The following is a 13737-nucleotide window of genomic DNA, read 5'->3' as shown; positions in this document are numbered from 1 at the left end:
ACTGGATAGGGTTCCCTGTGCTGTGCAGCAGGACCTCACTGCTTATCCATGCTCAGTGTCATAGTTTGCATCTACCAACCCCCAACGCCCCGTCCGTCCCCCTCCCCCTCGGCCACCGCAAGTCTGTCCTCGAGGTCCGCGGGGCTCTGCTCTCACATTTTCATCTTTTTACTCTACCTTTATGTGAAAACCCTGTGATCATTTCACCAGCATTCTCCGGCCCTGTCTCCCCTTCTCTCCCACCATTTCTGAGTAAAAGAAAAGGAGGGGAAAACCTCAATAAAATGATACAGGCTTGCGTAGCAGGGATGTTTTCTTTCCATCCTTGGCTGGGTTTAAGGGAATCCATAAAAATATCAGCTGGAGGGGAAAAAAAGGATTGTTTTCAGCTGAAATAACATTGATGCATACATTCTTTTCCTCTGGAGTGAGGAGTCCAAGATATTGCAGGAAAGAATTTGGTTTTGTCACGTATTTTAAAGGAAAGCTAGGTTAGAGGAGAGAAAAAAAATCCAGGCTGGTGCATTTGAAGGCAGCTGAAGGCTTCAACGTCAATGGAACAACTGAAGTGATTTACAAACGATGTAAAATAGCTCTTTCCCAGTTCCTCTGCATCCCCCCTGCTTGCCAGATAAAGTGATTGGGAAACACAGGGTTTCCCCTGTGGTTCAGCGGGTTAAGGACCTGATGCTGTCTCTGTGAGGATACAGGTTCGATCCCTGGCCTCGCTCAGTGGGTTAAGGATCTGGCATTGCCATGAGCTGTGGTGCAGGCCGGCAGCTACAGCTCCGATTGGACCCCTAGCCTGGGAACCTCCATGTGCCACGGGTGCGGCCCTAAAATGACGGAAGAAAAAAAAAAATCAGGATGTGGCCCTTTTCCTTCTCTCACTCGCTATTTTGGGTGATGTTTTTCCTGAAGGCAGACGTAATTGTTAAATTTCGGGTGTTCCATTTAGTTCTTCACATCCTGATGCGTATCTTAAAAAAATAACCACCAACAACAGGAAACACATTTAATTAAAAATTACACACGTTTTCTTTCCTGGGCCTTTCTGGCCTTGTTACGATGTTTCTGTTTCAGGGGAAACTCATGCATGAATACTTCCTTTCAATTCTTTCCAGAGTTTGTGCTCCCAGCTGCAGCTCAGGGAACATGCCCCCATCCCAGGGCTAAGAAAGCAGCGATACTAGAGAGGAAGCCAGGTGCCAAGGAACCATTCCAGGACTTGCAAAGGGAAACGGGCTTGCCAGATAAAACCACTGGGGAACACAGAAGTCCCCTTGCGGCTCAGCAGGTTGAGGATCCGACCGTGTCTCTGTGAGGATGCAGGGGTCAAAGACACTTGGTCCCTGTGAGGCACGGGGGATGGGAGAGGGAATTAGGAGACAGGGCTTCAGCTCCAAGGTGAATACCCCCTGCTAAGGACTGAGAGTTTGTATCCCCTGCATGGCCACGTGGTGAAATTCTAACCCCCAAAGTGATGGCACGAGGGGGTGGGTCTTTGGGACATAATTGGGTGGTTATACTTTATAACAGGGATCCCAGAGAGCTTTCCCACACCCCTTTAGCCATAGGAGGACACAGCAGGAAGACCGCTGTCTGTCATCCAGGAAGCGGGTCACCAGACACTGAATTTGCTGGCGTCTCGGTCTTGGACTTGCCAGCCTCCAAAAATAAATGAGAAAAATGCGGTACATAAATGTCTGTTGTTTCTAAGCTACACAACTTACGGTATTTTTATTACTGCATTCTGAGCAGACTAAGGCACCTCCTTAATAAAAACTCCCATTCATTGAGTTACATGCCTGGCACTGTTCTAAGTGCCTTCATGCCTTCTTTCACTGAATCCTCACGGTCGTTCTGTAAGGCAGGTGTTGTTATCACTGACACCTACAGATGAGGAAACAGAGGCTTAGAGAAAGTGAGTCACCCGCCCAGTTAACAACTGGGGGAGTTAGAACCAAAAGCCCGGCCCGTCTATTTCGCTTCCCTTTTCCTCCCTTTACTCTGGTTCCCACTTAGAGAGTGATGTGGTTCCAGAGGGACTAATGCTGATCCAGCTTTGGGGGTGGGCCTTATGATCTAGGTGGGCCAATCAGCACAGGGCCAAAGTGATTGGCCAGGAGTCATCATGTGACCCAAGTGAGGGTACTTAGAGGGAATACGGGGCTTTAGGAGGAAGGTCTCTCTGCTTTGTACTTTGGCAAGTGTGAAACTATTTGCCATTGCAGGAAGGACTGTCTGAGGGTAAAGCCAATATTCAGGGCGGCCAGAGGGGAAAGAACTGCAGAGAAATGGAGGTGAAATGCTCATGCAGCAAACCAAGGCTGATGCCTGAACCACATGGGCTCAGCTGAGCTGAGCTGAATATGCAGCCAGAGTGAGCTGTTCTCCGTTCCTGACAGCCACATATTCCAAGGGCAATCACCTTGGCCAAAGGAATCTTCTGCTGTCTGCCTGGACCCTGCCTGGCAAAGCTTTCTTTGGGCACCGGCAGTCCCTTAAAAATGTGTGTATACAGGGAGTTTCCATTTGACTCAGCGGTAACGAATCTGACTAGTAACCATGAGAGTGGCCTCGCTCAGTGGGTTAAGGATCTGGTGTTGCCATGAGCTGTAGTGTAGGTTGTAGACGCAGCTCAGGTCTGGCGTTGCTGTGGCTGTGGTATAGACTGGCAGCTATAGCTCCGATTTGATGCCTAGACTGGGAACTTCCATATGCCTCATGTGTGGCCCTTAAAAAAAAAAGCTTAAAAAAAAGGATACATGCATATACACACACATATATAATATATACACATAGAATTTCCCTTAAAACATACAGAAGAGCCTGTGAACACCAAAATGGCTGGAGCTGGCTGATTTCCACGAGGGTTCTTTGGTTTGGGGACAGAGCATAATCTTGAATCAAACTCTTTTTTTCAGGGAAGTTTATTCAGGAGAAAATTCTGGAATACCTGATGGTGATTTTGGAACAGTAGCAAACCACTCATGAGATGATGAGAAGTGGGAGTTCCCATCATGGCTCAGTAGTTAACGAACCGGCTAGCATCCATGAGGACACAGGTTCGCTCCCTGGCCTCGCTCAATGGGTTAAGGATCTGGTGTTGCCGTGAGCTGTGGTGTAGGTAGTCGATGAGGCTTGGATCTGGTGTTGCTGTGGCTGTGGCTGTGGTGTAGGCCAGTGGCTACAGCTCCGATTAGACCCCTAGCCTGGGAACCTCCATATGCCTCGGGTGTGGCCCTAAAAAGAAAAAAAGAAGATGAAAAGAAATCTCGTTCTTCACAGCCCCCGGCCCCCACCCCCGGCCATGCCCGGGCACACAGAGAGCCTGCCTTGGGCTCTGCCCCTTTTATCCTTAATTCGTCCCACCTCTGGGGGCGGTTTTAGTTATCATGGTCTGCCTGAGCCAAAACGATTCTGGCACGTCTCCTCCCAGGACTGTTGGTATTTTTTAACAGGAAATTTACAAACAGTGACAACCATTCTCAATTTACAGGAGTGAAAGTCGGTGAAATTTAAGGCCCATGTTGGGACATTCAGGACGAGCAGATTTGGGGGCAGAGAAACACTTTTTTCCTCTCACATTATACCCTTAGGGCAACAGCCGTGTGCTCCTGTGTGCCCAGTGAAGGCTCAGCTCGAGCACGTGTGGAAATCCTTCTTTAACCAAAACCACAGCATGTAAAACTTCATCTCTCTCTCTCTCTCTCTCTCTCTCACACACACACGCACACACACACACACACACACACACACGGGCCAGGAATTCTAAGAAGAGGGTGAAGAATAGGAAAGGGACAGCTGAAGCGTAGAAGAGTAAAAGCGAGCGTGTTCCTACGCCCTGCCCTTGTCCTTGGAAGGCTGTGACGGCTGTCCTGAGCTGTTGGAACATGTGACTACCCAGACCCCATCCAGGGCCTTTCCCGGACGTAGGGACGTGACCGTCGGGAGCGGGGAATGTCTCACTGGAGGGAAGGGCGAGGGATCAGCCAACTGGTTTGCTCTCTGGGTACAAAATGGGGTCACCCGTGTGCGCTCAGAACTTTGCCCCCGAGGCTGGTGGGGCCACAGTGTGTCTTTTCTGCTGAGCATTTTGGGCGTAGGCGAGGGCACTGCTATAATTTTGTCTCTCCACAACCCAGAAAACCTCAGAGCTGGTTTGAAGGTTTTGATTCACCAGGCATTTATGGCCTGCTATTCCGGGTAGTTCAATTATATACAGTCAGTAATTAATAGCAACAAACATTTTTAAACTGTGCATTCCCCCCACTTTTAATTTCTAATAGTGGCGCTTTTATGGCTATAAAAGATCTGCAAAGGAGAAAATGCACCCAATCTCCTGATGCCAGCCTCTTAGCAGGAGCAAGAGGGCAGATGTGGGCCTGGGGATGCTGGGAGGCGGGGGTGGGAGCACAAGATGTGGGAGGGGTCGTGGAGCCCCCTCGCCCCACCCTCCGCAGAGGTTTTTCACAACCAGGGGCAGGAAACAGAGCTCCCCACATGGCTCTGGCCACAGACAGGCAACCTCATCATTTACATGGGGCTTTAAAGGAGGTGTTTCTGTACCTACATGAATGTGCCCCTCCCCCTCCCCTGGCATGAAGCTTTTAAAATTTTTTATATTTTTAATTAAAAAAAACTTTTTTTTTCTTTTTAGGGCCACACATAGGGCATATGGAGATTCCCAGGCTAGGGGGCAAATCAGAGCTGTTGCTGCCGGCCTACACCACAGGCACAGCAACATGGGATCCGAGCCATGTCTGCGACCTACACCACAGCTCGTGGCAACGCCGGATCCTTAACCCACTGAGCGAGGCCAGGGATTGAACTCTCATCCTCATGGATACTCTTCAGACTTGTTACGGCTAAGCCACAACAGGAACTCAGACACACGAGGCTTTTTAATATTTCAGGGGACTGCAAGCGCCATGAAGGTGGGGACAGTGTCTGTTTTGCTCCCTGGAGTAGCCTCAGCACTGAGCACAGGGCCGGGTCTGTGAGTCTGAGTGAGTTAATGAAGGCACTCCGGCCGGCCCGGGTTATCCGGGCCGGGAAGGCCATGCTTCTGGGATGAAGTTAGGGGGAGGTTTATTCCGGTGAGACGGTAATGTCCCCGCTTATGAGGTTTCATCAGCTTCTGGGCCCTCATGTCCCGGGCGTGGGTTGGCCCAGGAGACGGAAGGGCTCCCCCCTCATCGCCGTCATTGCTGCTGGACCCTCGCGGTGCCGAATCTCTGAGCATCACTTACGCTGCGGTGGCTCCACCACGGCCATTTCCCGCCTCCCCCCAACCTCCACTCCCACGCGGTGTGAGGAGGAACTTAAATTAAGGCTGAAGGATTGGAATAAGACACTTGAACAGAGCACGAGGCACGATTGTGGGGCCAGTTTCTTTATTCTGGGCGACCGAGGAAGGGCCCCCAGGAGCTGGAAAGAGGTGAGGGGTGTCAGATGAGCACTTAGGGAAGAGGGACAGCACCCGCAAACTGCTTGGTGACCCCCAGGAGCTCCCGAGATCAGATGGGGGGGGGCTTCGTTGCATCCCTGGGGCCCGGGACCTCTGGTCCAGGGGTGGAAATCAGCGCCTGCGCCTTCCGGGAGCCTCGCTCTGCCGTCTTCCGGTCCTTCCTCGAGGCAGGTTCAGCGGGAGGAGCCGCGGTTGCCACGCGACAGCTCCGCACACTCCCAGACGCTCAGGAGCAGAGGACCGTGGCGTTGGCGCAGGCCACGGTGGAGTGGTCCTGGTTGTACAGCTCCAGCAGAACCTGGTACTCTCCCTGAAGGGATGCAAGGAAAGCAGGTGTGTGACCCGCTGAGCCATCAGCTTTCAGCAGGTGCTTATGGAGCCCTTCCACGCACGCGCAGGCTCCACTCTAGACTTGGGGGCGAAGTTGACCTGGACAAACCCCGCCCACCAGGCTTGCTGGCGGGCACAGACAGACAGAGGCCACCCTGAATGAGGAAGATGAGATGTCTCATGTTCCAGACGGAGCTCCCAGAGGGAAGGGGGCAGACGGGGTTCCGGGGTGGTGGGACTGGTTTGCAGTTTTAAGTAGGGTGGTCAAGGCAAGTCCCCAGAGAAGGTGCCCTTTGGGCAAAGACCTGCAGCAGGTGTGGAGCGTGCCATGCCTTCTGCGGGAGGGGTACGGGGGGAGGGAGGAGTTGAGGTCACAAATGGGCATCTCGGGCCATGGCGGGGATACTGGCTTCCCCTCTGAGGAGTGGCCTGTCCTGATGTGCCTGTCCTCAGATGCCCTCTGGCTGCCATGGGGGAGGGGGAGGAAGCAGTACCAGCAGAAGGAGGTGACAGCAATGAGCCAGGTGAGAGAGGGGGAAGGTTTGGAGCAAATGGAGATGATTGGGAGAGGGAAGAGATTCTGGAGATTTGAAAGAAGAGCGGATCTGATTTGCCGAGGAAGCCCACGTGGGTGGGAAAGGGAGGGGTTGCAGGTGCCTCCACGGATTCTGGTCTGAGCCACAGGAGGGGTGAGGTGTGCTTTGCTGAGATGGAGAAGACGTGGGAGAGCAAATTTCTGCTGCGGGAAAAACCGCAACACTCCACTGGAAGAGTATCTCTGCCTTTTAGGGTTCCTTTTGGGCACCAGCACGCCACAGAGGACTCCCTTCGTCTGAGGTCAGTGGCTGCCAGCCAGGCTGTGCGTGGAGCTGCAGGAAGATCCCAGGGCTTAGCCACATCGGTTTTGCTGGTGGCCGAAGCCCCGCCTGGCCCCGCAGACCTGCCTGCAGACCCTCTGTCCCTGGAAGAAACTCTCTGGGTGATGGAGGGCAGCGAGATTCAAGAACCTCCTGGCTCGTCCTTGTCACTGGAGGCAGGGAAGGCATTTCACCTGTATAAGCTGGAGGGAAGGACTAGATCAGACCACAGGACAGACGTGGCGTGCGAGTTGGTTTTTGCTCGAAGAGAAGAACTTTCTAGCAATAAGCAGAGGCCCAGGAGCAAGTGATGGCATTTCCAGTGTGAGGGTGGATGGGGTGACTTAAGGCGCCCTTCACCTTGGAGGTAGCGTGACGGTCCAGGCCCACACTCGGCAGCTGTGATTTCAGGGGTAGGGTTAGGAATGGAGCCCGCAGTGTACACATGCGAGAATTGATTCTGAGTAGAGACCAGCTCACATTTGCTTCGGATGGTGTTTTGTCATCATTGTTATATCACCATCACTACTCTGAACTGGCCCTGTGCTTTTAAGTTATTGAAAACCAAGCGAATTTTTCATCATTGCTTTATAAGCCTGACAAAAGGTATTGGAAGGAAGGGGCCCTGGAGTAGACATTAAAAAACACACATATCCTGCTTCAAGGGGCAAGAGTTTTCAGGCCACTGTGGCTGTCTGTGGGCAGGAGGAGAGGACATGCGAGAAGGGCAGGAGGGGCGGAGGAGGGACAATGGACCGAGAGGAGTGGCCTTTCTGCAGTTGCAGAGTGAACTGGATCTGCCACTTAGGAGTCTGTGGTTGCAGCCTTGGCACGTACACGGTTCGGGCCTGCAGGTTGGCGCCTGTGAGTTTGGAGCCCACAGAACCTGGAAATTCTCGGCCAGAAAGCAGCATAGACAGATGCACGCTGCAGGCAGGACTTCAGCCTGGGCCAGGGGACTGGACTGGTGGTGTTACAAAGAGAATAATACCAAGACACGAGGGATGGACGACGCAGCGGCAAGTTTCCTGCCGTGCTGGGATGGGATCGCACAGAGCGCATCTCTGGGGGATTCGCAGGGAGAAGGAGGGGACACAGGGACTTTCTCAAACCAAAGTCCTCCCACCTTTTCTGCTCCATATTCGGAAGTCCACTCTCTGAGCTTTGCAGGGCCGCCTGGCTGGCCGAGCTGGTTTTGGGCCAGCGTGGGGGTGCAAGCTGGGGTCAGGCTTCCAGCTGCCTCTGCTGCAGACATGACAGGTCACCTGTGTCCACTCCAGTCCCGTCCCCTGTTAGGCCCGGCTGGGTCGGGGTTTTGGGAGGGGTGCAGGGTTCTGCTTCTGGGGCTCAGCCCTCAGAAGGGGGAGAGGACGGAGGGCCAGCCAGGGGCACCTGTGGAGCTTGAACAAGCAGGACCAGAGCCATGTCTCCTGGCCATTGTCTTGGCTCCCCAGTGGGCAACATCCTGAGGAGCCTTGCCAGTGGTTGAAGGAAGCAGGCAGCGCGCTCACCCACGTGTCCTAGGCGTTTGCAATAATGTCCTCTACATCTTTCAAAGCCATTCTGTGACCTGAAGTTTTCTCCCCTCTATTCCACAGCAATTGCTAAGGGTAACTTTTTTTTTTTTTCTTTTTTTAAAGTCAATAATGCAAGACAAGGGAGTTCCCGCTGTGGCTCAGTGGGTTACGAACCCGGATGGTATTCATGCGTTTGGGGGTTCGCTCCCTGGCCTCACTCAGTGGGTTAAGGATCCAGCGTTGCTGTGAGCTGTGGCATAGTTTGCACACACGGCTCTGATCCTGCACGGCTGTGGCTGTGGTGTAGGCCGGCAGCTGTAGCTCCGATTCAACCCCCTAGCCTGGGTTGAATATGCCATAAGTTTGGCCCTGAAGAGCAAAAAAAAAAAGGCGATACAAAAACAAAATGTTTGCACATTTTAAGCAGTCTCCAGTGGAGGGGGCCAGAAGAAAATGGGGAAAGAAAAATAATTTAAGTAGCAAAGATCGAAAGAAAAAACACTCTAGGAGAAATTCAGTCTCACATCCTAGAAAGGAAGAGAGTTTGCAAAACTCTTGTATTACACGGGAAGACCTGAGTGGAACACTCTGGAAGGCTGGGCACTCCCCAGCTGCCAGAGCAACACGGGTGAGGGGCCAAGATGATCTGGAGACCTGACAGCTTGAGACGGAGGAAGCCAGGGGCTGGGACCGGAAGGAGACGGGCAGAGAAAGGAGGCGAAGTTTAAGGGGTTCTTTATGGAGAAGGAGATTGTTTTCTAGAGCCGTCCGAGGGTTTGGGAAGACAGAAAGGATGAAGTTGAAAAGCAGAACTTTAAAATGAGCACATGTTTGTGATTCTTTTGATGGCGTTTCTCAGGATGCTGTCAGGAGTGGCATATTGAGAATGGATGGTTTATGGCAGAGCTGCTGGAGTTCCGCTGTTTCATCAAGTCATAATATTTTGAGTCAAAAGGAGTGAGTGGAAAAATCTCCTCTTAGCTGTGAGCCTGCAAGATGTGGGCATTTTATTTACTGGGTGGCAGCCTATGAATACTGTGCAAGGACTATAACTGGGGGCTTTTAAGCCTTTCCCAGCTGTGGGCTTCTTCCTTTCTCCCAGTGGCTGGCTTGCCTGTGGCTGCCTCCCCCTCCACCAGCAGCTCTAGCCGCGCCCCACAGACACCTCCATCCTGCAGGACCGGGCCCCAGAATCCCTCTCCAGGGGAGGCGTCTGCTCAGGTGATGCGGTCCCACAGGACAAAAATGTTAAATACCCAAACCCCAAAACCCATGCGTCAAGCATGTAAGTACCAAGATGCGGTAACGGCATCACTGAGAGAGGGTTTTCTTTGTGATGGGCGACATGAAAGCTTTATGTGGTCTTAGCTCCATTCCCTCCTCCTGCTCCCCTTCCTCCTCCGTTCTCCTCTCCCACCTCTCCCCCTCCTGCTCTGCATCTCCTTCTTGAAGAAACTGCTCTATACAATAATTAGGGAACAAAACAACACAAAAAACTAAAACCTTACCGTGGGAATTTCAAATCCGAGATTATTAACAGGGCCGGCGTAATAAATCTGCTCTGGAAAATAGACAAACACGCAGAATGTCATTCAATCATTTAGAACAGAAATGATTTGCTGTGTTATCTGTGCTTATTGTTCCCTGGGGATCCAAGTGGTGGAGAAAAAGGCCCCTGTCGAGACGTTGCTTGTATTCTCATGCGGAGACTAAGGGCACATAAACTGCTCCATGAGACAGAAAAGTGCTAGAAGGAGACAGGTGGGTCGCGGGAGAGACGCAGGTGGATGATGGTTAAGAGGCCAGGCTGGCGCTGGGCTGAGCCAGGTTAAATCCTAAAACAGCTTCCGGGAGCCGGTTGGCTTTGACTGTTATTACCTCTTTGGGTTTAGTTTCCTCATTTTCAAGAAAGGTAAAATAATGGCAATAACAGCACCAGAGGAATGAAGAGAGTTAATCAATATAAAACAATAACAACCTTGGCTGGAGAGCACTCAATAAACACGAAAGCTAGGAGCTGGGAGAGGCCATGTTTGCGAACATGGGGGGTCAGGGAAGTTTCTCCAAGGAGATGGTACTGGAGCAATCAGCTTTCTCTGAGGGAGAAGGAGCCAGTAACTTAGAGAGCTGGGAGGAGAGGATGACAGGGCAGCAGAATACGGATAAGGGCCCTGATACGGAAAGAGTTTGAGAATTTGGATGGTCGGAAGGGAGGTGGGTTTGCTGAGGCAGAGGGAACACAGGGTGTGGGGTGAGAAGCGATGGAGAAGCCTGAGGGGAGACAGACGCTCCAGGACCTTGAGGACACGGTCAGGAGCCAGGGGCAAAAACTCTCCTATGTTTGAAGGGCTCACCCTGCTGTGTGCAGAGGCCCAGAGGGGAAGCCGTGCAGGGGCCCGGGTGAGCGATGGGTTGGTGGAGCTGGAGGTGTTGGGGATGGAGAGAACTCATGGACTCAGGGTGGTACCCGGAGGTGGGGCTTCCTGATGAGTTGCCCGTGGACAGTGAGGGTGAGGGAGGGTTTAGGCTCGAACATCTGGGTGGATGGGGTTCCATTCCTGGGGAGGGGGAGCCTGAGGAGGATGGGGTGTGTGTGTGTGTGTGTGTGTGTGTGTGTGTGTGTGTGTGTGTGTGTGTGTTGGCTGAAGAGCCCTCTTTTTGGTAGGTGGTTATTAAGGGTCCTTGAAAGTAGGGGTTACATGAGTCTGAATTTGGGGGAAGAGGTCAGGGGTAGAGCTAGGAGTAGTGGGGTCAGGATGAGACCCCTAGGAAGATACAATTAATGGGAAGGGAAGGTGAAGGCCAGGACCACTCTCCGAGGCCCTCCAACATCCAGAAATTGGGTAGAGGAGCAGAGGCCAGCCAAGGACTGGTCCTGGGTGGAGGGTGACCAGAAGTGAGGGCGCAGAGAAGCCGAGCGATGGATGCTTTTCTTTTCTCTTTTTGTTTTTTTTTCTAGGGCTGCACCCACAGCATATGGAGGTTCCCAGGCTAGGCGTCCAATTGAAACTGTAGCCGCTGGCCTCTACCAGAGCCACAGCAACACAGGATCCGAGCCATGTCTACGACCCACCCACAGCTCATGGCAACGCCGGATCCTTAACGCACTGAGCAAGGCCAGGGATCGAACCCGCAACCTCATGATTCCTAGTTGGATTCGTTAACCACTGCGCCACGATGGGGACTCTGATGGACGCTTTTCAAAAAGGGGGGTACGATCAACCGTGTTGAATGATGCTGAGAGTCTGGGTCAGATAAGGACAAAAACGTGCAGTGGATTTAGCAACGTGGAGGTCATTTGGTGACCTTGACAAGAACACTGGAAAAGTGAGAACAAACACCCAGACGGGGCGGGTGGGCCAGTGATACGGAGATGAGGGGGTTACAAAATTTTGCTCTAGAGAGAAGCAGAAGAAATGAATGATGGCTGGAGGCGGGGGAGGGTTCATGGGCTGTCTCTTAGGATGGAGACTCCGCGTCCTGTCACTCGAAGGCAAGGATCATGGGGCAAAAAGATTGAAGGTACAGAAGAGACGGACTCGCTGAAGAAAATGAGTGTTTAAAGGGGTGGTTGGGGAGGGATTTGCCTTTGAGGGGAGCGCAGAGAGGGCGCCCATATTTACAGGCGAGGAAACAGAGCAAAACTGGTTCAGATGGAGCAGATTTGGAGCCTGGCAGGTGGACCAATGGCAGGTTCCTGTCTGATTACTTCTGTTTCTTGGTGAGGGACGGTGGGGGCTGTGGGACCCTGCGGAGCGAGAAGACGATTTACAGTAGTCATCAGGCACAGTGGGGAAGAAAGTTACTTGAACAACAGAAGGACTGCTAGGCAATTTTTTTTTTGTTTTGTTTTTTTTTGTTTTTGTTTTTTTTTTAGGTTTGTGGCATAGATTTAAAGATGCTGCCGTCAGTCCAGATGTGTATTTTCTCAGCCCCATGCAGTAGCTTTGATGCAAGAACACAGAAGGTAGATGTGGACCTGGAGTTTTGCCCCAGCATGGGAGGGAGTGTGCCCGTCCACGCCTGGTCTGCCCAGATTTTCTTGATCACCTCTGATGCCCACTTTATGCCTCTGCCCAGCGTTCTAATGGCTTGACCCTGGAGGCAGACGCGCAAGTTCAGGACCCAGCTCTCCCACCCACTAAATGTGGGTGGATGATTTACTTCATCCTGGGACTCAGCTTCTGCCCCTGCAAAGTAGGAAGAGGAGTGCCCCTCCCGAAGGGCACAGAGAGGACCAGAGGGGTGTGGGTAGGTTCACGGAGAAGAATGGGGTCCCCAGAAAGGGTAGAAATAGCAATTGTTCTTTGCATGATTCTTCATCTGATGTGAAAGAGTGAGGTGGGGAGGCTCCCACGGGAGTTGTTGAGAAACCCACCAAGGCTGTGTCTGGGAACTTCTTCCCCGAGCCAAAGTGTACAACTGCTAAGCTCTGCTGTGTCTTTTTTTTTTTTTTTTTTTTCTTCTGCTTTTTAGGGCCGCACCTGCAGCATATAGAGGTTCCCAGGCTAGAGGTCAAATCGGAGCTACAGTCGCCAGCCTACACCACAGCCACAGCAACACCAGACCCAAGATGTGTCTGTGACCTACACCACAGCTCACGGCAATGCCGGATCCTTAACCCACTGAGCGAGGCCAGGGGTTGAACCCACATCCTCATGAATACTAGCTGGATTCGTCTCCACTGCACCACAGCAGGATGTCTCCGGTGACTTTTTTTTTTTTTTTCTTTTTTTAAACTTCTGCTTTAAAAAATGAATGAGGGAGTTCCCACTGCAGCAGAGCCGGTTAACGATCCAGCATTGCCTCTATAGCGGCTTGGGTCACTGCTGAGGCACGGCTTTGATCCCCGGCCCTGTGCAGTGGGTTGAGAGGCACAGGTTGCAGGGATTCCATCCCTGGCTTGGGAACGTCCATAGGCCACGGGTGAGGCCAAAATAAGAATGAGTGCTGCTCTTTGAGGACAGCAGCTGACGGCTAGCAGACGCCTAGCAGTCTGTGAGGTTCATTCAATGCTCCAGGATTTGCCTGTGTGCGCTTGGCTAGGAAGGTCCTTTCCTGGGGTGAGAGATGGCCGTGAACTTGCTCGTCACGTTAAGCTTTTCCAGGGGCCCAGGAAGCTCCTGATAGTCGCTGAAAGGAACTCACGAAACTGTCTCTTTTTTTAAAAACCTGATGAAACACCTAAAATTAAATTCTCGCTCCTTCCTGTTTCAGATCATCTCGGATTCCGAGGTTCCTTTGATTAACACCCTCACACTCCAGAGCTATAAAAAGAGCCCCCGTGGATCTGGACTCGCCTCTTCCGCCCCTTTTCTTTGGAATAGTGATCAGTTTCTCGTGTGTAAGGGCACGAAAGGAATTCACCTTCCTGTGTCTGGACACTTGAAGTCATTTCTGCCCAGTCGGCTTTGGTTTGGGGGGCCCAGATCTTTGTGTCTTTTGATAGAGGAAATGGATTTTAAAATGTGGAAATCAAAGGTCCCGTGGCATTGTGGGTTCGATCGACAGGGCCGGGGGCTGTGTCCTGATCTGGGTACAGCCTCCTATGCGCAATAAC

General features: G+C 52.1%; 1 protein-coding gene across 3 annotated transcripts in view; it reads right to left on the bottom strand.

Moving 5' to 3' along the window:
- Window positions 1–5382: 5382 nt before the first annotated feature.
- The window catches only part of LY86 (lymphocyte antigen 86), a 48250-nt gene continuing 39895 nt past the window's right edge, over window positions 5383–13737 (bottom strand). Inside the window, 2 exon segments of one of the 3 annotated variants that reach the window (NM_001097415.1) lie at window positions 5383–5783; window positions 9686–9738. In NM_001097415.1, the coding sequence (NP_001090884.1) occupies window positions 5700–5783; window positions 9686–9738 (137 nt within the window). In that variant the 3' untranslated portion in view covers window positions 5383–5699. 3 annotated transcript variants of the gene reach the window in all.

Source organism: Sus scrofa, chromosome 7 (assembly GCF_054392235.1).
Source record: "Sus scrofa isolate SSC_HxYL_T2T_F1_AM1 chromosome 7, Sscrofa_HxYL_maternal_Yorkshire_Landrace_v2.0, whole genome shotgun sequence".
Classification (NCBI taxonomy): Eukaryota; Metazoa; Chordata; class Mammalia; order Artiodactyla; family Suidae; genus Sus; species Sus scrofa.
Note: the sequence above shows the minus strand (reverse complement) of the source record. Positions and strands in the feature narration are given on the sequence as shown.